Raw genomic sequence first — 23,790 nt, 5'->3', positions numbered from 1 at the left:
CCCCAGTCTGACGCAGTCACTCACACAACCCTATGTCAGCCAACCTGCAAAGGCATCAGTGAGAATGATTATTTTAAGCAACTGAGATTTGGGGTGGTTAGGCAGCAACAGCAACTGAAACACAAGTAGATGTCATTCTTTCAGGATACATTTCATCACAAGGGCAAACTGTGTTACCTCCTCATTGCTGTACGCTCAGAGCCTAGCATAGTTCCTGGCACATAGCAGGTGTTCAATCAACATCTGTTGCAGTCAGATTTATGTTTCTTCTAAAAATAGTGACCTAGGAGAATAAAACTAAAGGGCACTTACTTAATTTACTCATCAGTGTGTGTCCCAACTTCAAAATCACCAATTTCGACAAGGACCAGAAAGCACGTTAGTGGTCATTAAGGGATTAAGACTATGAACATAACTGCCTGGATTTGAACCTAGGCTTCATGAATTACCAGCCAGGTGACCTTGGGGCAAATGTTACTTCATCTCTCTTTCCTCATGTGTTAAATGGTACTATAAATAGTTCCTACCACACAGTACAGTTGTATGGATTGAGATAATGTATTTCAAGCACTTGCAACTTGCCTGTTGCCTGATAAATGCTGTATAGACATTTTCCATTATTATTAGCTGCATAAAGATGATTTTGAAAAAGGTTATTAAAGCTCTCAACTTGTTCCTCCAATCACCTATTTGTTCTCACTTCTGTTATCTAATCTCTATACATGTTTATAATTAGCTGTTTTGTATGTTTTCATAAACTTTCTATGCTCAGGAATGCTGAGTGCTAATATCCACTCCATCCCACAGCATCCCTCCACCAGCCATTTTAAGAACTGCTGGTTTTGTTCTTTTCACATAGGATATCATCTGCCCCCTTTACCTGCTCAAATTGTTATTTGGTCCTCAATGTCCAGCCTTAGTGCCACCTCTCCCATGAAGCCTGTTCTGATCTTCCTTCCCAGCATGATCTTCTTTGACTCTCTTTAGCAATTCACCTCTACCTCAATTACACTTTTATTACTTTCTATTTATACCTTTCCATGATGAAATTGTGAGCTCCTACAAGACAAGACCACAGCTTCTAGGCTTTCTGCCCATTCTTGCCCCTAAGTATACAGTAAGCAAGCAATAAATATTTGTTGAATAAATATATTTGAAAATCTCACAAATAGGTTCACTTAAAATTTAAAACAGCTTTACTGAAAGGTCATTACGTTTTTAAAAGAAAGGTAAAAATATGCCATCACTGAACACTAATTAGACAGTTTAAGGGAAAAGAAGTCTGTATGTAAAAAAGACAGACACTTGATATACTGCATTAAAAAACTTTATTTCTTTAAAAGGTCCAATATAAGCCAAATTAAACCCCAAATTTACAGCTATACTTAGAGATCTCCTGAACTAAATGGCACTGTTTGAGCTGAGTACCTTGTTAAAGGGAGTCATTTGCTATTACCACCATTTCCCCCAAAGTACTTCTAGAGCAGAAGCTGGTATTATTATAATACACATCAGATATTTCAGATGTTACCTTTCATGCAGAAGTTAAAGAAAGCAAACAGGCTTTTCTACTCCGTGTGAGGGTAAAAAAACACTACAGAACAGGGCCTGAATGCTTTTGACATACAAAGGTGTAACTATAAAGGAACTTACTGTGGTGCTGTGTTCATTCAAGTAGTTCATGTACTTTTTCCAACAACACTGGTACTGTTCAAATATGATTAGGGACAGCACTTCAAGATTGCAACTCATTGGGTGCAGTTTTCCTAGTGGGCTGGCAATTTCAAGAATCACCTCACAAATGTTTTTGGTAATAGCATCAGTAACATATAAGTGATGCAGGATTGAAGTTCTGGTATGTATAAGAATAAACTAAAACAGCTCGTTACTTTATAGCTACACCTTGGATTTCATTAAATGTGGTAACTCTAATAGTGTGCCAAATGAGTCCTTCTGGAAATCACTTCAGCAGAGGAGTCAAACAGCCTGTAAAAGAGAAGACATGGCAGAGCGTGCAAGATTCATCCTTCCAACATTCTCAGGGTTCTCTCGGAGGACAGACCCGGACCCAAGGACAGAAGTTACCCGGAGGGAGGCTTCAACTCCATCTAAGGAAGACCTTTCTAACAGTTAGAGCTGCTCAACTGAATGGACTGCTTGGTGAGGTAGAGTCACTGGAAGTGTTCAAGGTGGAAAGATCACCCTTGTAGAAGGAACTCCTGCATTTGTTAAGAGGTTAGAGAGTGGATGAACCTCAGGTCTCTTTCAATTCTGAGATTCTAGAAAATTCCCCCAGGGAATTCAGAAGAGAATTCCTAAAAGGAAAGAGAAAGCACACATATGTATACTTTTAGAATCCGCTTGAATTTTTTTTTTTTAAAAGGTACAATAGAAAAGTAGTCCACTGTCTTTAAAATGCATATTCACCTTCCACTAATAATCAGGAAGGGTTCATTCTGACTTCTTTATATTACAAAGAAAAGATGGAAGATTACATTTATAATTTCTGTAAATATTTTAGAAAAATGCTTAAAATCTAGTAGTCAATGCCCTAGAAACTTTATAGATTTTTAGATAATATGCACAGATACAAATACTTGTTCATTAAATACAACTCACATCTGTGTTTTATTATACTCTAAAATATACAGGAATTTTGATGTACTGAAAGAGTGCAAGTAAATACAGTATTCAAGCAGTCACTATTTCTATGTACATGCTCATTAATTCTTCAAAAAACCCACAAAATTATCAAATAGATCAAAATACTGTTCTGTGTTTTCACACTTTATATTCAGAAAAACCAGCTGATAATTTACAATGTCATAAAGTTTCCAGTTTCACAATACAAAAAGGATAAAATGAAAATGGGCATCATTTTGCTGTAATTTATGAACTTTATCCGGACCTGCAAGATCCCTACACATGTGAAATCATTTTTACTGGGAAGTGACACTTACAGTAAAAGCAGAACCACACAGATTGTTATTTAAAAGCCTAAATGTCAGCCTTTTCTCTCTTTTTTTATTTGAAAGGTAGTCTTCAATTTGGCAGGCAATTGTTTCTCTCTCTAAATACTAACAGGTTCCAAACATACTACTTTAAATCTGACTAGGCTTCAGTATTTTAAATCTTGCCCAATATAGAAATGCCTTCTAAGAGACTTAAAGATGTTTAACTTATGAATAACAAGAGTTATTTTTTCCTTTTGATTCATCACTTTTTCAAAACCCAAAGACAAAAATAAACAACAAAAACCCCCCACCCATTTTGGGGAGCACAAAAGTACTGTAAAGTGACTAATGTGTGCCATCAAAAGCAGTAAGGTTTGAAGACTCCATTACAACTTAGCTGCAACTGGGTGAAATAATCTACTTTCTGAATTCATGAATTTTTTTCCTAGGAAATTCCTTACATTTTTAAACAAAAATAGTTCAATTTAAAACCCAAAGCATTCAAAACTGGGCAATAGCCTGACCCCAATCCGTCTCAGTGTCTCTTTCACAAGTATTTTCACCCATACTGCACCCAGTCAGCTGGTTTTCAATTCTAATATTATAAAAATTTGAAATTTTTATGTAAAAGAAAAAAATGTAAAAATACATCTGCTTTTTTTTTCATGGAATTAAAGGCTTTCAGATGTTTTCTTAAAAAAAAAAAAATCAACATTTAAAACCAAATCTCAGCTTCGTTTCCAGAAATATTAAAGTTTGGTTTAGGTAATGTTTCATTTTACCTACTTCGGTTTCCACAAAATGGCATTCTATTAAAAAACCTTTAAGTTATTTGGTCCTTTGGCAATTTGCTGTGCACATAATGACTACTGTACCAAACTTTTATTGCCTTTAAATTTAGTTGTAATTTTATTGATAAAATTTAAATCTAGTGTCCTTATTTCTTCTTTTACAATAGTGTTGCTTGTATAAGCAAGTTAGGGTGCACAGTGTCCCAAATTATTCATGGCGCTGCAAAATCAAATTAAACAATTCCACAAAGCAATTTGATAACAATGTGTTTTTCTCTGATCAAGTCTATTTCAAGATTCTAAAAGTTCCTTTTGTAAAACTTGCCTTTAAAACTCTTCTTCCTAATGTCATCACATTTCTTACATCGGCTCACTGTGCGATCTTTCCTCTTAGGTTGAATTTGTATGTGAATATGAAAGTGCCTTTTTCCTGAAAAAGCACAGTTTGCAGTTTTAGTGTCCAAACTCCCTTAGACCCCCGGCTCAGCCTCTCAGTAGGTCTCAGAATCGGAGTCGTTGAGCTCATCCACATCAGTGTATAAGTACTCCTGTTCCCCGCCAATGTTGTTGAAACTGCAATAGGAGCTAGGTTCATTCCTCATGATGGGCAAAGCTTCAAAGCTGACTGTTTTTGAGGTGTTGGTATAACGGTTAATGGCATTGAACGTCAGGGATGATAAAGGGCTACTTGATGAGACAGGCATCATGGTGGCCAAAATGAGAGCCAAGCAATCGGCCACATCCTTATTGGGAGCACAGGCCAAAGCTGGGGTGTAGCCTAGAATTAAAGATAAAATTTAAAAATTAAACATCCTGAGACTTATTTCACTAAGTATAAGGAAATAAACTTAAGGAATTCACCTTTAGACATATTTTAAATTACTCAGCTTATAATAAATTGTTTTAACCAGGATGACTCACAACTTTCCAATAAGTAGGAAAAGAAAAAATAGCCACAGAAATCTAGGAGACCTTACAGACTAGATAACAGAAGAGGAAACTGAGAAGGATGATTTTCCCAAGATCTCACAACTTATCCATATCCATTTCAATTCATAGAAGATATTGGGCTAGAATAAGAAAAAATATATAGATTGATAAATCTTCTTTCAGAATGGTGAGTAAAGACTTACTGTTAATTCAGTTATATAAGTAGGCCCTTACATACTGAGAAGTCTAAATGTGTACAGATTGAAGAATGAGGCACTGGGCAGGTGCTCAAAAGATACGTGAAGAAATGACACTTGGTTGTCAATTTAACTTTTCTCTCAGGGGGTCACAGTCCGTTGAAGAAAAACAGCAGATCAACTACCAAGAGTTGAACTCAAAAAACTACTAAATCAAAACAAATAGGAATTGTAAATGTTCCCTTTTGTAGCAGAAGATGACTGATCTCAGGCATAAGGCCCCACAAAGTATCAACACAGCAAACTGAGGAGGTAACATTTGGTACCTCTGCTGGTACAAGACCCAGTCTTGATGCTGAACACAAAGTGTGATGCGAAGTTTTAATTATACCATATGAAACTTAAAAATAGTTCACACTTATTATTTTAAGCCATGTGAAGTCAATAGGTATTTAGCAGCAAATGACTTGGTTTTGGTCTATAGATTCATTTGCTGTTGTACATCTAGACATTGTTTTCCCTATTACTTACTACATTTACCCCAGTTTTAGCCTTCACACACATATGCATGTATTTATTAAAATATCACATTTGTTTTTTATGGTTGGGTGACTCATGCCTGTAATCCTAGCACTTTGGGAAGCTGAGGCGGGAGGATTGCTTGAGGCCTGGAATTCAAAATCAGCCTGAGCAACACAGCAAGACCCTGTCTCTCTCAAAAATTAAAAAAAAATAGCTAAGTGTGGTGGTTCATGCCTGCAGTCCCAGCTACTCAAGAGGCTGAGGCAGGAAGGTTGACTTGAGCCCAGGAGTTTGAGGTTGCAGTGAACTACGATGACACGACTGCACTCTAGTCCAGGCAGCAGAGTAAGACCCTGTCTCAAAAAAGCAAAGCAAAGCAAAGCAAAACTAAACTAAACTAAACTAAAGTCACATTTGTTTTTGGGCTGGGTACGGTGGCTCATGCCTGTAATCCTAGCACTCTGGGAGGCCGAGGCAGGAGGATTGCTTGAGCTCAGGAGTTCGAGACCAGCCTGAGCAAGAGTGAGACTCTGTCTCTACTAAAAATAGAAAAATTAGCCAGGCATTGCAGCATGTGCCTGTAGTCCCAGCTACTCGGGAGGCTGAGGCAGGAGGATTGCCTGAGCCCCAGAGTTTGGGTTGCAGTGAACTACCATGACGTCACTGCACTCCGGTTGGGACAACAGAGCGAGACTCTGTCTCAAAAAACAAACAAACAAATAAAAAACATTTGTTTTTTAACTAGCTGAATGACTTTTAACAAACATTCAAATAACCACCATCCAAATCAAGAAAGAACATTACCAGACTATCAGAAGCCCCACATATCCTCTACCCAATCACTATACCTTTCCTTGTCCACAATGGTAAACACATTCCTGACTTATGTGGTAACCATTTCCTTGCTTTCCTTTCTACTTGTAGTCATAAACACCATATTTTAGTTTTGATTTTTTTGGTACCTAATATAAATGGAATCATGTACTATGTACTATTTTATATCTGGCTTCTTTTGCTTAACATTATGTGTGTGAGATTTATCAGTGTTGTACTTAACTGTAGTTGGTTCATTTTCATTGTTACATAGTACTTCAATGTGTGATTGTACCATGGCTTAGTCATACATTTTAACCATTGGGCAGATGCTGTTTCCAGTTCTCCTATATATTTTTATTTATGCTATATTAGCCTTGATAAAGAAAAAATAGTTTTTTTCCTCTTCATAAATTTCCCTTTTTGTCAAGTGTCAAAGGGAACAACTGATATTCCTCCAAGCTTGACCGAGTGGCTAACGGACGTGCATATTTTTTATTAAACCATATATGCTCAAAGTAACCAGGAGAGTGCCTCACTGCTCAGTTCTTTTAAGGGTTCTTCTGAAGGTTTGAGGGTACCTGCTGCTGCTGCTGGCAGGAAGAACAACCCATTAGACGTGCCATGATGCCTTGGATGAGAGTAGGGTTGGGGAAAAAAGCATGTCTCAGGAGTGTTTTCTAGTCAGAATATGACTACAACAAGGCTCCTGTTCTCTGCATGGGGTTTTATCCTTTAAAATGCCACTCTCTGCTTAGAAAGTTCCTTCCGCACTTTCTACTTGTCCTTTCAATTTGACTTAGAAGTCACTTTTTGGGATGCTTTCTCTGATCCTGCAAAAAGTGGTCTGAAGACCCTTTTTTGTATGCTCATAGCATTCTAGATTTACTCCAAGTAAACTATTTCAAGTGCATCGTAACAGCCTGCTCACATTCATCTCCACTCAAGGGAGAAGACTATGTCTTCCATGTTGCATACTCAGAACTTAGCACAATGCTTGGTATAATCACCCATTCACTCAGTGAATCACGAATATTCACTGAGCCTCCACTACGTCTCGGCACTCTTCTAAGCACTCAGAATACACTGGTGAATGCAACTGACAAAGATTCACTGCTCTTGTAGAGCTTATATTAGAGAGACACACAATTAACATAATAAAAAAGTAAATTATATACAGTATGTTATTAATAGAAGCTCAATGAAAAAAATAAAGAGGAAAGAGTAGAGCAGGTTAACAAGGACTGAGAATGTTGTGGTAGGGTACATAGCAAGCTGTAGGACAAATAAAGTAGGCCAGAATAGGCTTCGTTGAAAAGATGAAATTTGAGCTAAGATTTGAAACAGGTGAAAGATTTAGTCAAAAAATGCTTAGAGTTTTCCAGGCAGAGGAAACAGCCAGAACAAAGATCATAATGCATGGACAACCCTGCTATGGAGGGGCTGGCATGGCAAAATGAAGTGAGAGAAGGGAGAAGAACAGAAAATGAGATAAGAAATGTAATGGGGTAGAGGACAGATCATGTAGGGCCTTGTAGGTCACTTTAAGACTAGAAGTGAACCAAGATTCAGGAGTAACATGTTCTCATGTATTTTAAAAGGATCCAGATCAGGGGAGTAGCAGTAAAGAAAAAAGTGGGCAGATTTGGGATATACTTTAGAGGTGGAATCAACAGTATGTGCTGATGGACTGTATACTGGGTATGAGAGAGAGAAATCAAGATTGACTCTAAGGTTTTTGCCCTGAGCACCTATAAGGATGAGAAATGTCTTCAGCTGAGCTCAGGACAGCTATTTGAACAGCAGGTTTGGTGAGGGGAGGGGGAAAAAGGATTAACTAACAGTTTGGTTCTGGACATGTTAGGTTTGAGATTGTGATAAGTCTGGGCTGGAGATATAAATTTGGGAATTCTCAGCATATGGGTGGTATTTAAAACCACTAGATGAGATTACTTAGGGAGTAAATGTAGAGCTAGGGAAAGCAAAAAGAACCAAGGATTTAGTCCTAGAGACCTCCAATATTAAGAAGTTGGGGAGAAGAGGGAGAAATTTTATAAAAGAAATTGAGAAGGAATAATTAGTAATATAGAAGGAAAGCCAAGAAAGTGTGAGGTCCTAAAAGCCAAGTAAAGAAACTTTAGCAAAGGAAAAGGAGTAATCAGTTGTGCCAAAAACTGCAAGTAAAATGAGCACTAAGAATGAACTCTTAGTTTAGTGGAGGTCGCTGGTACTCTTGATGAGAACAGTTTTGTAGTGTGAGTGAGTGAGTGTGTTTGTGTGTGTGTGTGTGTGTGTGTGTGTGTGTGTGTGTGTGTGTGGTGGGGGAGGGGGACAAAGGCCTGACTGTAGAGCATTTAAAAGAGAATGAAAGAATGAGAGAGGAGAATAATTGGGGACAGCAAGAGAGCCAGTTCTTGAGTAGTTTTGCTGCAAAGGGGAAAAGAGAAATGTGGCAGTAGCTGGTAGGAGTTGTGGGATTAATGTAAGATTCTTTAAGATGAGAAAACTAACATTTATATACTGATAGAAATAATCTAGGAAGAAAGCAAAACATTGTTATTGCAGGGCACAAAAGGGAAGAATGTGTTAAAGTGATATTCTCAAGGAGGGAAAAGGGGACAGGATCTAGTGCATGGGACCTAGTGCATGAGTGGAAGGACTGGCTTTATGTAAGAATACGGCATTTATGTAGGACCTTGGCGAGTATTGTTGAAAGAACAAAATCTTTGGCTACTAAGGTAAATGAAAGTGGTAAATATAAATAGTAAACACTGGCTTTGGTTTAATAGATGATATATGAATTCAGAATTTCATCTGTTAGATAAACTTTTCCTGTTTCTTTTGCCCTTATTCCATTGCCACAAAGTACTATTCAATATTAACTTCAGCTCTCCTCTTTGACCAAAAAGAAATATTCAAGTTTATTTTACTTTAAATACGGATCATCAAAAGGTAAGAGCTTCTGGTAAGATACACGTGAAGAGAAAAGAATACAGGAAGAACCTACTTACCATTTTCATCTACTGCAAGCACACTTGCTCCTTTCCCCAAAAGTTCTTGAACCACCATTGTTAGCCCATTTCGGGCAGCAACATGCAGAGGTCTGGGGGGAAAAATTATACATGTACATGTATGCGCATCTACGTACGTACTTACACACACACACACACACACACACACACACACACACACACACACACATCTGGCTGTCAGAGGGCATTTCTGTCAAGTTGTAAAGACTCAGAGGTACAAACTTGAGGCACCTAGTCCTAATAGCAAAGATGGGTGTGGGGACAGCAGCACCTCTGTGCAGTGTACTGTCACACTGTACCAATGTGTGTAAGCTTTGTCATAGGCTCCACCAGCAAGTTCCCACCTTCACCAAACCCTTTTGTTACTTTTCTTCTAAGACTTGATGTTTAAAAAGATTTTAACATTGAAACTGCATTCTTATGTTAAGAAATGAAGTTGGCAAACATATATAACAGAATATATAATAAAAACCATAAACTGCAATAGCATATACTGTATGCATTGAAAAAAGTTTACAAGCTCCATGACTAATTTTTAGACCTTCAAGGGATTTAACTGATCCCAGAACAGGAACCAATATTCTAAGATTTTTCTCTTTATCAAGTCTCAAAGTGGAACAGCAAATGAAACTTGGGAGAGAACGATGGGAGACACTGATCTAAGATCTCTTGTCAGTCAAGCTGGAGGTTGGCTGCTCACAGTATTGAGAACTTGATTCTTTCTGAAACCTCTTTAGCTTACAGACACATACAATTTCTTACCTCATATATTGCTAGTGTCAAATAACATATTATTACAGCTGATTTCCATAAAACATATACAATAGTACAACTTTCCTTCTGAAAATTATGTGGGTAAATGGACTAAGAAAAAATTACATTATTGTCAATATTGTAATAGAGTTTCAGTTCAAAAGCTTTTAAAATATTAATAATATGCCTTTATAATTGTGATGATTTTAAAAACGAGTTTTGTCAGTTGTAAACCTGTTCTTTACTTTTTAACTGATTCTATGACTGAGGCCTATTCCAACAGTAACATGCTAAAAAAATACCCATTTATCCTTTTTATAAAAAATTATAGGTCACAAAGTTTCATTAGACACTGAAAGTACTCACGTTTGCAAGGCTGCATTGGTTGCGTTGATGAGGTTTCTATCTGTTATCTTTTCCAGTATTAACAAGGCACTAGTTTCATGACCCTAAAATTGTGGCAAATAACCCTTAGAAACCTTAAACCATTAAATATAAATTTACACACTCAGTAATCCCCAACCCTAGTCTATACAATATGTACAACACCATATAAATGCCATGAATCTTCCTGGCTAATACTTTAAAATATCTGTCCAAACGTGTTGGGAGAAGAGGTAGGGGGAGAATTATTATAAGATTAAAAAAAGATGACAATTGTGTTTAGGCTTGTGTTCTAAAACTTATTTGGCTAACTGGAGACTTTTATACACCATGGTGCCCTAATAAGTCAGTATTTTTGTTCAAGAAACCTGATGCCAGTAATCATTAGAGAGGTTTGGTCCCCTAGGTCTGTTGATTTTAGAGAAATGAAAAAACTTTTAATGCCACTGTTAATATTAACAATGAAAACATGTCTTTAAAATGTGTACATACCTTGCTGCAAGCCAAATGGAGGGCGGTGTTTTTACTATTATCTTGTAAAGTCAGATCTGCACTAGCACTGCTAACCAGCATCTCTGGGAGGAAAAAGTGCATCAATTCTTATGTTTATGAACATGTTTCTTAGATTACCAATAACTCACTGTAGAGAAACGAAAATATAAAGCAAAAAATATCCCTCTCGCAAAAATTTAAGTGCAAGAAAAATATTGTAATATATAATGTATACATACTCTAGTAGATTTATAGGATAATTATATTGTTGTGTAAATCACAGACACTAATAGCAGCAATTAACATTTACTTTGCGGGTGTGCACTAAATTTCAAATACTCTTTCATGTGCTCTGGATTTATAATAATTTATTTTCCCTCATAATAACCGTACAAAGCAGGTAGTTATTTTTCTCATTTTATAAATGAAAAAACTGAGGCATAAGGTCACTTAGCTGAAAGATCTAGGACTCACATTCAGGCAATCCGATTCCAGAGCCAGTGTTCTTAACCACTATGGTACACTGCCTTGGTAAAGTAGACTCTTCAATCAGTAAGGGCAAATTAAAACATTGTGTCCCTAAATGAAAATGCGGGTTGCAAGCAGGTAAAAGGTTTTTAAGTCTTAGGAATGATGCAATAACTAGTGGAAGTCAGAAGGCTTGGGATCTAAGTTATACATAAGTGATATACATGCTTAGAAAAATAAAATTCTTAAACAGTTGCTTTACCAACTGTATTCGTTTGTCCATTTTCTGCAGCCATCATAAGAGGTGTTTTCCCAGAAGAGTCCACAGAATTGACTTGAGCATTATGGCTCAGCAGCAGCTGTAAACACTCCACATGGTCTGTGAAGGCGGCTGCATGAAGAGGAGTTCTGTGATATAGAGAAATTGAAATACCCGACTAAATCTGAATGTTATGTACATTGCAAAAAAAAATTGTTCTTTAATTTATGACAAGCAATTTTTAAGGGTTTACATATTAGGCTATAAAAACACTGGATACAAATAAGCTTAATGGAGCTTACTAATTTCTGCCAAAAAATCTGTACTTTCAATAACATAACAGGCCTTAATTAAGCTACTTATAAAATTGCTAAAATAAACATTACATTTTTAAAGGGAAATTTGAAGCAAATTAATCCTGATCCAAGTATTGCCACCTATCACAACTGCTGGACTCTCTTCTAGCCTTTATTCCTATTTAGAAAACTGTTAACTTTGTTAAACAATGATCTTTGGGTAATAAATATAACATCTTAAAAAAGGGTGAAATCCTTCAAAAAATAGTTTTAAAAAAGAGAGACTGGCTAAAAACTATAAATTAACAGAAAAGCATTTTATATAATGCAAAAAATAAGATTTTAGAACAATTTATACTTGTAAACACAAAAATCAACTTTCAATTAATAATGGGTTTTCTATAAATTTTCACACACTAGGGTAAGTAGTTAAAATTTTTTCCTGTTTCAAGTAAAACTATTTCCTACATAGCTGGATTCCTACCTTCCTTTTGAATCTGTGGCATTCACAATGCTGGCACCTAATGTATCAATTAACATCTCAGCAGCACCTTCGTTGTCATTTATCCTGTGTAAGGTAACAAAGTGATCACTCTCACAGCAATGGTTTATTTTTATTAAAAACTCAAACCAAATCTGATTTATTTTGGATTTACTTACACGGCACAATGCAATGGACTAAAAGCATTTCCTTCCGTTTTCTGGAAAACTTCCTGTTCTAAAAGAAGTTCTACACATGTCTCATGACCTAAAGAAGTAAAAAAAAAAACCCCAGCTATTAAAATTTTAAAAAAGGTATTAGCAAAAATTGAAAATATATATAAGTGTTTAAAGGGAAGAAGTATAAGTCCCTGCCCCTATCCTATCTCCCCGGTCCACTCTCCAGACTGTAACCACTGGTAACTTAATATTAAATAGTTTCAGAAAACTTCTAGGCATATACAAGTGCACCCACACAAACATACAGTTGGCCTTCCAAATCTGTGGGTTCCGCCATCCATGAATTCAACTAACTGCAGACACAAAACATTTGGGGGAGAAAATGGATGGCTGTATTTGTACTGAACATGTACAGATTTTTTTTCCTTGTCATTATTCCCTAATCAATAGAGTATAACAACTATTTACATAGCATTTACATTGTATTAGGAATTATAAATTATCTAGAGATGATTTAAAGTATACCAGAGGATGTGTGTAGGTTATATGCAAATACTACACTATTTTATATAAGGGACTTGAGAGCATCTGTGGGTTTTGGTATCTACAGGAGGTTGTGGAATCAATCCCCCATGGATAAGAAGGAATGAATGTTCTTTCTTTCTTTCTTTCTTCTTTTTTTTTTTTTGAGACAGAGTCTCTCTCTGTTGCCTGGGCTAGAGTGCCATGGCGTCAGCCCAGCTCACAGCAACCTCAAACTCCTGGGCTCAGGGGATCCTCCTGCCTCCTGAGTAGCTGGGACTACAAGCGCGTGCCACCACGCTCAGCTGACTTTTTCTATTTTTAGTTGCCTCAGTTTTTTCTGTTTTTTAGTAGAGATGGGGTCTTGCTCTTGCTGGTCTTGAACTCCTAACCTCAAGCAATCCTCCTGCCTCAGCCTCCCAGAGTGCTAGGATTACAGACCTGAGCCCATGGAGCCTAGCCTGTACTTTCATTTTTTATGGAAATGGCATGTTTTGTTCTGCAGCTTGCTTTTTTTCCCTTAAGCATGAAATGAGGTTTATGGAGGAAAGAAGGACAGGATTATAGAGCAAGAGCAAGACACATTAGCCACAGATGACAAACGGACGGACCCCTTGTCATAACAAAAAGGCTGCAACTTGCTTTTACTGAATTGTTATCTATTCCTTCCATAAGAGCATATATAGAAATGTTATTCTTTAATGTTCCAAAGAGTTTCACAGTATCAGTATATGATAAATGATTTTTAGGTATTGCTACTTGCCAGTTTATTTTACTTATTTATTTATTTTATTTTATTTTTTGGTAGAGATAGGGTCCACTATATTGGCCCAGGCTAGTTTCTAACTCCTGGCCTCAAGTGATCCTCCCACCTTCACCTCCCAAAGTGCTGGGATTACAGGAATAAGCCACCACCTGTAGCATAATTACCCTAACATTCTCAAACAACAGTTCAACTTAAACTTTATTCTGTAATTGTTTTTACCAGAAAAATAATGGCAAAATCTGGAGATATTTTTGCTTATCACAACTGAGGATAGGAAAGTGCTACTGGCATCTAATGGGTAGAAGCTAGTGATGCTTTTAAACATCTTGCAATACATGGGGCAGTCCCTCATAACAAACAATTATCTGGCCCAAAATGTCAATAGTGCTGAGGTTGAGAAATTTTGCTTTAATTCTATCTTTCCAAATGTTAACTTATTATTAAGATAGCAATGGAAAGTCATCCAGTATTGACTTAAGAGCCTCCCATTCTCCTCGTATGTGGGTTCTTAAGGTGTGGCTTGGAGAACCCTGGGATGATATTGCAAAGGCATGAATACAGCTGCAGATATATAAGAATTGAACTATTCTCTTAAACTAGCCATTAAAGAGAATTTACCACTCTTCTCATTTAAAAAAGTTCTAGAAAATAGTTATTTTTCATAAAAATGTTATTTATATTAACAAAATAGATTTATTATTTTTAAAGAAATAAATTTTTAAATTTCACAGTTCCAATTTCTAATACAGTCAATATTAATAGCTATAACCCTACAGATCCTGAGACCAAAGGATTTGAGAACCACTATCTGAGTAGAGTCAGACTGAGAAAAAGGGAGCCTTCAGGCTCTTGGTTACCTACAGAAATCAATACTGGGTGATACCAAGCAGACAATCTCATCACTTTGTATCATAGTTTATGAAATATACAACTGATCCATCCACCTTTTGATGTTTTGGAAGGCTTTTCTGAAGATGTTTAGAGCTTCATAAAAATTAATAAATTTTTAAAAGGAACAAATAAGGTGAGTACTCAATTTCTATGAATAATGACTATATAAACTAAAATTTTAAACTTCAGCCTGTTTTTTTCTAAAACTTGGCTATCACTTCATTTTAATTTTGGGAGAAAGGTTGTTTTCTGTTCTTTTGGAGAGTGCTTCCAACCTTCTTTCCAGCTGTACAATAATTACTACTAGTCAAAGTAAAACCATTTTACATATTCTACTTTCAGAATGCCAAATTATAAAATAGGCTTATGGCTATAAGTATGGCATTAATTTTAGGCTGTCTGTATAGTCTCTTATTGCACGTAGCCAACACACCATTTAACTCCTTATAGCTCAATTCAGAATCACAATTTTGCTACAGTCTCAAAATTAGACACATCTGTTATGATCTTCAAATGGTAACCAGGCATGTAGTTCCTGCAAAATTCTCTTGTACAAAATGCCTTACAGAGTCTAAATTTAGCAGTAATAGAGTAGGAACTCACTTCAGGGAAACAGTGTTCTACATATAGACCTGTTAAGAAATGTTATAATACAGAGCAATTCTCCAAAGGACAGTTATGGCAGTATATTTACAACTAAATGCTCTACCTGAGGAAAAAAACTTCACTGTGTGATTTTTCCGATAGTTAATTCTCACTGATATATTAAAAAAATCAAGCAGAGTAAATCTTTGCTTCAAAATAGTTTTATCTCACTGACTTTATAAACAAAGATCACACATCTGTGGATGTTTTCCCACTATATTAGATATTTTGGGTTTTCCTTATACTTGTAAAATGTTAAGTCACACTATAAAAACATATCAAATATCAACAGCAAAATACAGCATCTTTTTTGATTTAACACTGTTTGGACACTTCACTACACTCATTAAAAACCAGGTTTTAGGCTAGGCACAGTGGCTCATGCCTGTAATCTCAGCACTTTGGAAGGCAGAAGCAAGAAGATTGCTTGAGCCCAGGAGTTTGAGACCAGCCTGGTCAACATAGCTAGACCTGTCTCTAAAAAAAAAAAAAAAAAAACCAAAACAAAACCAACAAACAAACAAAACAGGTTTATTAAGTTGAAATGGGAAAAAGAGAAGTCAAATTCCAAAGGTTTTATAGTTTTCAAAACTGGTTAAGGATCTGAGGTAGTAAAATGGAAACCAAGTAAACTAAACTTTTTGAATTAGCAATAGATGTGACTATTCAAGTTTTTTATAGTACCATCAGTACTCAGTTGAAGATGACCAATAGTTGTCACGGGACCATCTTTAAGAAAAGCCCAAAACTTTCTCACAACAAAAGAATGGAACTCTCAACTCTGGCATAGGATTAATATGAAAATCAAAATAGTATATATCAGAAATACTTGTGGAAACATTTAATAGTAATTCTGCAAGATTCAGATTTCTCCTCTTTCACCATAACTCAACAACATTATTTGTCAGAATGGCTCCCAGTGAAAAGAACCACGAAGCGGCATCCTACAGAACGAAAACCTCAACTCTCTGGTAAAGGCAGTTAGATGGCTGTAGAACAGATACTTACTATACTTAACCTATTTTAGCAAATAGATATTTAACTGAAGATACAATTTATATTTTCTCTACATTTTGAGGGAAAGTTGTTAGAACTGTGGACTACAGCTTTGTAGATATGCTGTCATAACTTAACATTTATTTCAAAGCTACAGAGAAATTCAAAACAAATTTTAAAATCCTCTTATTTCTTTGCTAAAGAAAGCCTTGACCTCAAACTTTGATAGGAATGATGCTTGCACTATATGTAATACATTTAAGTGTTTCCTAAGATGATAAAATCTCTGGGTCTGCACAAGGAAAATATTAGTATCCCAATTTGCTTCATTATTTAAATTTTAATTTGTGACATTCTGTAAGTCAAACTCCATTTTAACATCTATTCCTTAAAAAGAGCTTTATGTTTCCCTGAATGACCTTTTGTGAGGTCTGTAAAAGGGATTACTGTGAGTGTGAGCCTCAAGGAAGCCAAAAGTTAAGTCTGTTCTAACCATGTAGCAAAGTTAACCCATTAAAATTTCTAATTCTAAGATCTACTAGGGTTTATGTAAGGATCTTATATTGTGATATACTCAGAATAAACATACAGAGATTTCAGTTTAGAACGTGATGCATTTCGTTGTTTCTCCTAACGTTGGTCATTTTTTCCTAATACAAGTGTATTTACAAAGTAAAAACAATTATCAAAATATAAGCATTCTATATAAAAGCAGTGGAAATATTGCAAAAACTTCTTAAAAGGGCAAAATATTTGCTGAAATAAAGGTCTAAGAAAAACTTCAAAAGTATTTCATGGCTTATCTCAAAACACCTTTGACAACTACTCAGTTTTAAAAGCATGACAACAGGAGTGAGCTATAACTATATAGTAGATTGTTCCTAAGCTTCCTACAAATCTAAACTTTTAAGTTTGCCTTATAAATATGTCATTCTCATTAATATCAGAATGTATTATAATTAGTTGTCTCTTCTCAGCACATAATAGGATTTAATACAGGTTTATATCTGTATACTTAACCGTTGTAGCAAGCCCAGTGAAGTGCTGTATATCCATGATTGTCTGTTATGGCTGGATTTGCATCCACAGATGCTGCTGACTGCAAAAGGGCTCCAAGAACACCAATATGTCCACAGGCAGCTGACAAATGTATAGGTGTCCGGCCCCTGCTATCCCGAAGTAAGCACTTAGCACCGTGTTGAAGTAATGCATCTACACATTCTTCATGGCCAGTAACTGCCTGAAAGAATAATAATTTACATCTAGTCAAATATATTATGTTAAACACTACATGCCAACTTTAGCTAATTAAAAAAATTTCAAGTCCATACTCCCCATACCCTTCTATCAATTAAGGCCATTTATCATTTTCTGAGTAATTCTGTATTTTTATTGGAAGTGGTTTAAAAATTCAGTTAGTGGGGGGTGGGGTGGGTATATTCACACCTAATGGGTACAGTGTGCACTGTCTGGGGGCTGGGCACGCTTGTAGCTCTGACTAGGGCAGTGCAAAGGCAATATATGGAACCTAAACGTTTGTACCCCTGCAATATCCTGAAATTAAAAAAACTCAGTTAAAGCAACAACTTTGTCAAAACACAAGTTGTACAAAAAACAGGAAGAGAGAAACTTGTAATTCAATGAAAATAATATTTCAAAGGTAAGAAAGATAAAAATGTATTAAGAATCGGTAAGATAATGGGAAAAAGTCAAACGGACATTAATTCTACTCAAGGTTTTAAAATTTTGTTCTAACATTATCGTTCTCTGGATTAAGTTGTACTTTGTGATTGTTCAAAATTAGCATTTAAAAACTAAGATACTAAAGGAAATAGTAAAGATTACTTCATAAAAAATTTAATGGAGAAAAATAAACATAACCTAGGTTCAGTTCGAGGTAATATGAGGTCAGAAAAGGTTTTTGAAAGGAAATGAGAATAATTTTGCTTACCCCTCTATGTAGTGCTGTCCTCCCCCATTTATCTTTGGCATCTACATTTGCTCCTTTGTTTAGCAGTGAGTAAACACAGTCTGTGTGCCCATTAAGAACAGACAGCATCAGAGGCGTTCTGAGAAACAACAGGAATAGGTTTATGCTATCACTTAGGACTATATTCTATGGTTTTCTAAATATGCCTTTTGTGACACTAATTTAATGTATACTTAAATTAAAAAACTATGTTTGATGTTACTCAGTTACATACTATGAAAGACTTACTAAAATAGGAGCAAAAGTATGAAGATTAACAATCATTCTAAAAATAATTTAAAAATTATTGAAACTTACTGTCCATTTCCATCTTGAATGTCTACTGCATTCTGTGGTTCTGCGTTTCCTATTAATAGCCGTAAGCATTCTGAATGACCATTAGTTGCTGTAAAGTGAAATTTTAAAATTTCAGTAATTATATATAATGATAAAATAGAAAATGTCTACCTGAGAGCATATCTTCTAGAATTTAATTTTGGGATAGTTTCACTGAATTTAGTATGCAAGAATGAAAACTATAGGTACAAAGAAGGTTTCTATTGCCTTTGGTTATTAAAACTGAATTGATATAAATTCTTCATGGCAAATCATGGAAGTCAGGCTGCTTACAGCACCCATCCTTAATCATCTGCCTTGTTAAACAAAGAATGCTCATTTTATTTAGTTCTCTGGCAATGTGGTCAGGAAGAGTGGCTTGCCTCTAGTCAAGGGATGATACCATGATTAGACCAAGTCAATCATAACCACTCCATTCGCCTCAGACAGTGATCAGTTTTGAGGTGAGCACATGTTTGAGACCTGACCACTGAAAGGCTCAGTAGTCTAGAAGGCTTCTAGGAAATCCTTTTATCCCTGACAATGAACCCCTACCCTTTTTCTTTTCTCATTTTAGACACGATCCTGTAAAGTAGCAGCAACCATTTGTGACATGAATGCAAAGGCAAGAGAATAGAGAATGGTCCAGAGCTCTGGCACCACTGCAGAATCAACCAACCCTGGAACTGTATCTATCTTCAGGCATTTTACGTGAGAGACTAAATGCTGGTCACTTAAGCCACTTTTAAAGTACTCTGTTACTTAGGGCTGAAAGAATTTCAAATGAGATATATATATATATAGTAAAAGAAAAATGATACATCTAAAGAATATATTTGTAAATCCAAATGCATAAAATGGGTAATAGTACAGAAGTAGCTTAAAGAAAACAGAAAAATTTTAAAATAAATCCCCTGCAAAATTCAGGTCCTACTCATATATAATGAAGTTTGAAGTTTAAAAGAAATATTTAAGAAAAATATATTTTGCATATAATGATGAAGAAAGCAATGTCTATCACTATTCCTCCTAAGTAAAAGATGCCAAAACTGGTGAAAGCAAGCTAGGTGCTGAATATTCTATTAATATAGTTCTTTTTTTTTGAGATAGCTTGAGTGCAGTAGTGTAATCACAGCTCACTGTAACATCGAACTTCTGGGCCCAAGGGATCCAACCGCCTTAGCCTCTCGAGTAGCTGAGACTACAGGAGCACATCACCATGCTCGGATAATTTTCCTTTTCTTTTTCCTTTTGTTGTAGAGACCGAGTCTCATTCTATTGCCCAGGCTGGACTAGGACTCCTGGTTTCAAGTGATCTTCCCATCTTGGCCTCCTAAAGTGCTGGGATTACAGGCATGAGCCACTGTGCCTGGTCTCTACAGTACTTTCTGATAGCTGTATTATTATAAATTTTAAGTTATTAATTATGACTTGTGGCTCAAAATCACTACCCCTCCCACCCTAGCCCAATCTGTATGCTGCACTCTGCCAGCAGTTCTTATAAAACTTGGGGATGGTTCAAGGAGATCCTATTTGGCCCATCATTTTAAAAATCACAGTGCACAGTAGCTACTGATAAGTATTTGTGTCCTATAAGTTCAACATCAAACACCAGGCTTAGCATCACCATGGGGATGTGAAGGTTAACCTCTAGAAAAAAAATCTCAGTGTTCTTTTCATGACTTAGGAATAATAAGATGTTCCCTAGCAGACTTCCAAGTCTGAAAGGCATCCATATAACCAAGGCTTGCATTTATTGAAAAGGCAGGCACTAACAGTATCCTGGCTCTCTTTTTGTAGGTAGGACTTATGCTGGACTATATGGCATCAGCCAGCTACTGCTGTAGTGTCTTAGCTCAATATTTATCTATTAGGAGTATAACTACTCCATAAAGCTTTAAATTAGTTCTGCCTATAATCTGTTGCAACATAATTCTTCTAGTTGTAGACTGATATATACATATTTGTATTTATATTTTATTTTTAAATTTTTCTAGAGACAGGGTCTCGTTATGTTGCCCAGGCTGTACTCAAACTCCTGAGCTCAAGTGATCCTCCCATCTCAGCTTTCCAAGTAGCTGGGAAGTAGCTGGGACTTGGAAGTCAACTTTGTAGACTGATATATAACAACTTTTTTTCAGAATAAGATAATAGAAAGTGATAGCATTTTAACCTCTTGTTCAAACCATGAAGTGCGTGCGCGTGTGTGTGTGTGTGTGTGTGTGTGTGTGTGTGTGTGTTTGTGTGTGTATATCTCCATCATTAAAATATTTATCTCTGAAGCCTGCTTGATAGTTTTGAAAGGCTGCTCTGGGAGCAACGGTGGGTGTGTTTAATCAATAGTCTTCTAAAATGCAAGCTTCCCCCAAAAAACTAGAAATAAAATCCAAGATGTATATTCAAATGTATTCTTAAGGTCACTCTATAAAAACAGACTAAATGAACTGAATCTAATCACATAAAGATAGCCTACTGGGGATACGAAAAATACTTGCCTAAGATTTCTTCAATTACACCAGTCTTGGTTATTTAAAATGAATACTACCTTGTAGTAATTAATTCCTGTAGATAGTTGTGAATCTGCATCTACTAGTGATATACAGCCAGTACCAAGTCATTTCAATGACTTGGTTATAGATCTTTGCATTTATAATATATCTGCTACTTCATAAATCACAACATCGAGTAGTTCTTGCATAAAGTAGGGGTTCTATAAGTCTGTCTGAATAAATGTTTAATGCAGTACACTGGTAAAATAAGTCAAAATGCTTATAAATTGTTAAAGAACTTCAGAAGTTAAACTATTACATAAATGTAATTTCTAAGGCAGACAATGATTTTTTAAGTGATTACAGTCTTGCTGTTGATTTTCCCCCAAGAACACAATCATTCAACCATTTAAAGTAAAAAACTTTAAGATAATTACTAGCAATACTATATACTGGAAATAGAAAAAGAGAAGAATATTAGATGGTGGCAAATAAATCAAGCATAATATTTGGCATACCTGCTGCATGTATAGGTGTTCTCTTCAAAATGTAATCTTTTACTAAAATTGAGGCTCCCTGATTAATGAGTACATCCACACATTCAACATGGCCCTTAAATGCTGCAAGATCTAAGGGTGTTCTTCCACTACTATTTCTCACATCAAGATCTAACAAAGACTGTACCAACACCTCCAATGCTTGATGGTGACCATGATAGGCCTAAAAATAAATAAAAATATAAATTAAAAAAATATATATTTAGACTGACTTTCCAAATAGTTTAAAAACTGTAAATAAGCAAACTTATCTTCACATTATTTTATTTGAGATAATTCAAAACTTCAGTACTCAGAATTCAGAAAGTTAACTATACATTTTTCTAACAATAAACATAGTAGTCTACAATGTTAGGGAACAGGTATTCTTCAAATAATAAAAGTTCAAATGACAGGTAATCTTTTTATGAATACACAATGCTTGGTTCATGGCAGAAAACTCAATGGATGTGTGACATGAATTAATTTAAAGCTTTGATTCTAAGTCTATGATACCAAAGCCTACCTTTTCAATCACAGTTCAGTGCTCTACATTAACTCCAGAGAGGGCCAGCAACTTGAGTTGAGTCAGTGCTTGAATCTTCTGATTTTTCAAATTAAAGTGACTACCCCTACACCTCATAATGTGCTATAGCTCAAAAATAAGCATTTCTTTTAGGAAAGAAATACTTATTAACTGAGCTGTTTGAGTATCTGCCACATACCAGGCATTTTCCTAACTATATAAGAGTAAGGATTGAAGATTTGTCAGACTGAAGCCCCCTTCTTTACCCAGTCCGATAAAGGGGCTTCCCAGATAATTCATTTCAAAATCCAACATGTCAACTGAGCACATATTATTTACACTGGACTAGATGCTGAGCAGGACATGAAGTAATAATAAGCTTCAAGGGACCATAAAGCCATTTCTTATGGAAAATACCAGCAAGAGATAAATTTGCTGTGGGCCTTACTGATCTCTTTGATGTTTCTGTGGTAGAAGGGTTGACTATCACAAGCTTGACTACCTCAAAGATTAAAGTGACTGTTGATTACAGAATTCTACGGTTCTCAGACCACATTTAACTTTGCTCCTCAATACCAGGTCAATGAAATTATGCTATTAAAAGAATGAACTCTGAGGAACCCCACAATATATGTAGATGACTGCATAAAAAGGAGAGAAAATAAGGATGACAAGGAGCCATGATGATTTGCCATAGGACTCTTCCTCTCACAATGTCCTTGTATAGGATGGAGAGGAGCCTGTATGTCTAGAAGCAAGACATGAATAAAGGCCAGTTTCCCTGAGCCTCTGGCCAGTATGTTTTCACTGCACTGAGCTGTCCTGAATGGGAGCATGTGGAACGAAAAACTACTTCAAGTAACTTCTGAAAACCTCCTAGAGATAGATACAAAATGCAAAAGTGGTGGCGTAATCACATTTCACTGAGCCTAATTACTAAATTACAAAATTTCCATTTCAGCTTAAAAACACTATTCAATACACCCTTATTCACAGCAGCACTTATTCACAATAGCCAAGAGATGGAAGCAACTCAAGTGTCAAATGCCAGATGAATGGATAAACAAAATGTGGCATTTCCTTAACAATGAAATATTATTTATTTAGCCTTAAAAACGAAGGAAATTCTGCCACATACCTCAAGATAGATGAACCTTAAGGCAGGTGAAACAAGCCAGTCACAAAAAAAGAAATACTGTATGATTCTACTTAAATGAGGTATCTAGGTTAGTCAAATTCATAGGAACAGAAAGTAGAACGGTAGTTGCCAGGGGCTAAAGGGAGGGGGAAATACAGAATCATTTGTTTATTGGGTACAAAGTCCCAGTTTTGTAAGATGAAAAGATTCTGGAGATTAGTTGTACAATAATGTGAATATATTTAATACTATTTAACTGTAGACTTAGAAATGGTCAAGAAGGTAAATTTTGTGCTTTTTTTTTTTTTAACCACCACACGAAAAAACCTGACCCCAAAAAAAAGTAATTGAGAGAGAGGAAAAAACCACTTATCAATGTAGAGTGCATTGTTAATGTACAGGCACAAAAAGAGAAACTTGCCAAA

The 23,790-nt window shown here is 35.8% G+C and overlaps 1 protein-coding gene across 4 annotated transcripts in view; it reads right to left on the bottom strand.

Annotated features, from left to right (window-relative positions):
• Nucleotides 1-1,314: 1,314 nt before the first annotated feature.
• ANKRD28 (ankyrin repeat domain 28) overlaps nt 1,315-23,790 on the bottom strand; it is a 176,619-nt gene continuing 154,143 nt past the window's right edge. For 2 of the 4 annotated variants that reach the window (XM_045538353.1, XM_045538334.1), the window contains exons 18-28: nt 21,684-21,885; nt 18,659-18,746; nt 18,323-18,440; nt 17,392-17,611; nt 12,552-12,639; nt 12,376-12,459; nt 11,599-11,744; nt 10,869-10,951; nt 10,359-10,441; nt 9,219-9,310; nt 1,315-4,523 (exon numbers count right to left, since the gene is read on the bottom strand). In XM_045538353.1, the coding sequence (XP_045394309.1) occupies nt 4,237-4,523; nt 9,219-9,310; nt 10,359-10,441; nt 10,869-10,951; nt 11,599-11,744; nt 12,376-12,459; nt 12,552-12,639; nt 17,392-17,611; nt 18,323-18,440; nt 18,659-18,746; nt 21,684-21,885 (1,491 nt within the window). In that variant the 3' untranslated portion in view covers nt 1,315-4,236. Of the gene's footprint in view, nt 4,524-9,218; nt 9,311-10,358; nt 10,442-10,868; nt 11,017-11,598; nt 11,745-12,375; nt 12,460-12,551; nt 12,640-17,391; nt 17,612-18,322; nt 18,441-18,658; nt 18,747-21,683; nt 21,886-23,790 lie in introns of those variants that run through there. The other 2 variants (XM_045538343.1, XM_045538360.1) reach the window with 2 other exon arrangements.

Source organism: Lemur catta, chromosome 1, assembly GCF_020740605.2.
Source record: "Lemur catta isolate mLemCat1 chromosome 1, mLemCat1.pri, whole genome shotgun sequence".
NCBI classification, from domain to species: Eukaryota; Metazoa; Chordata; class Mammalia; order Primates; family Lemuridae; genus Lemur; species Lemur catta.
Note: the sequence above shows the minus strand (reverse complement) of the source record. Positions and strands in the feature narration are given on the sequence as shown.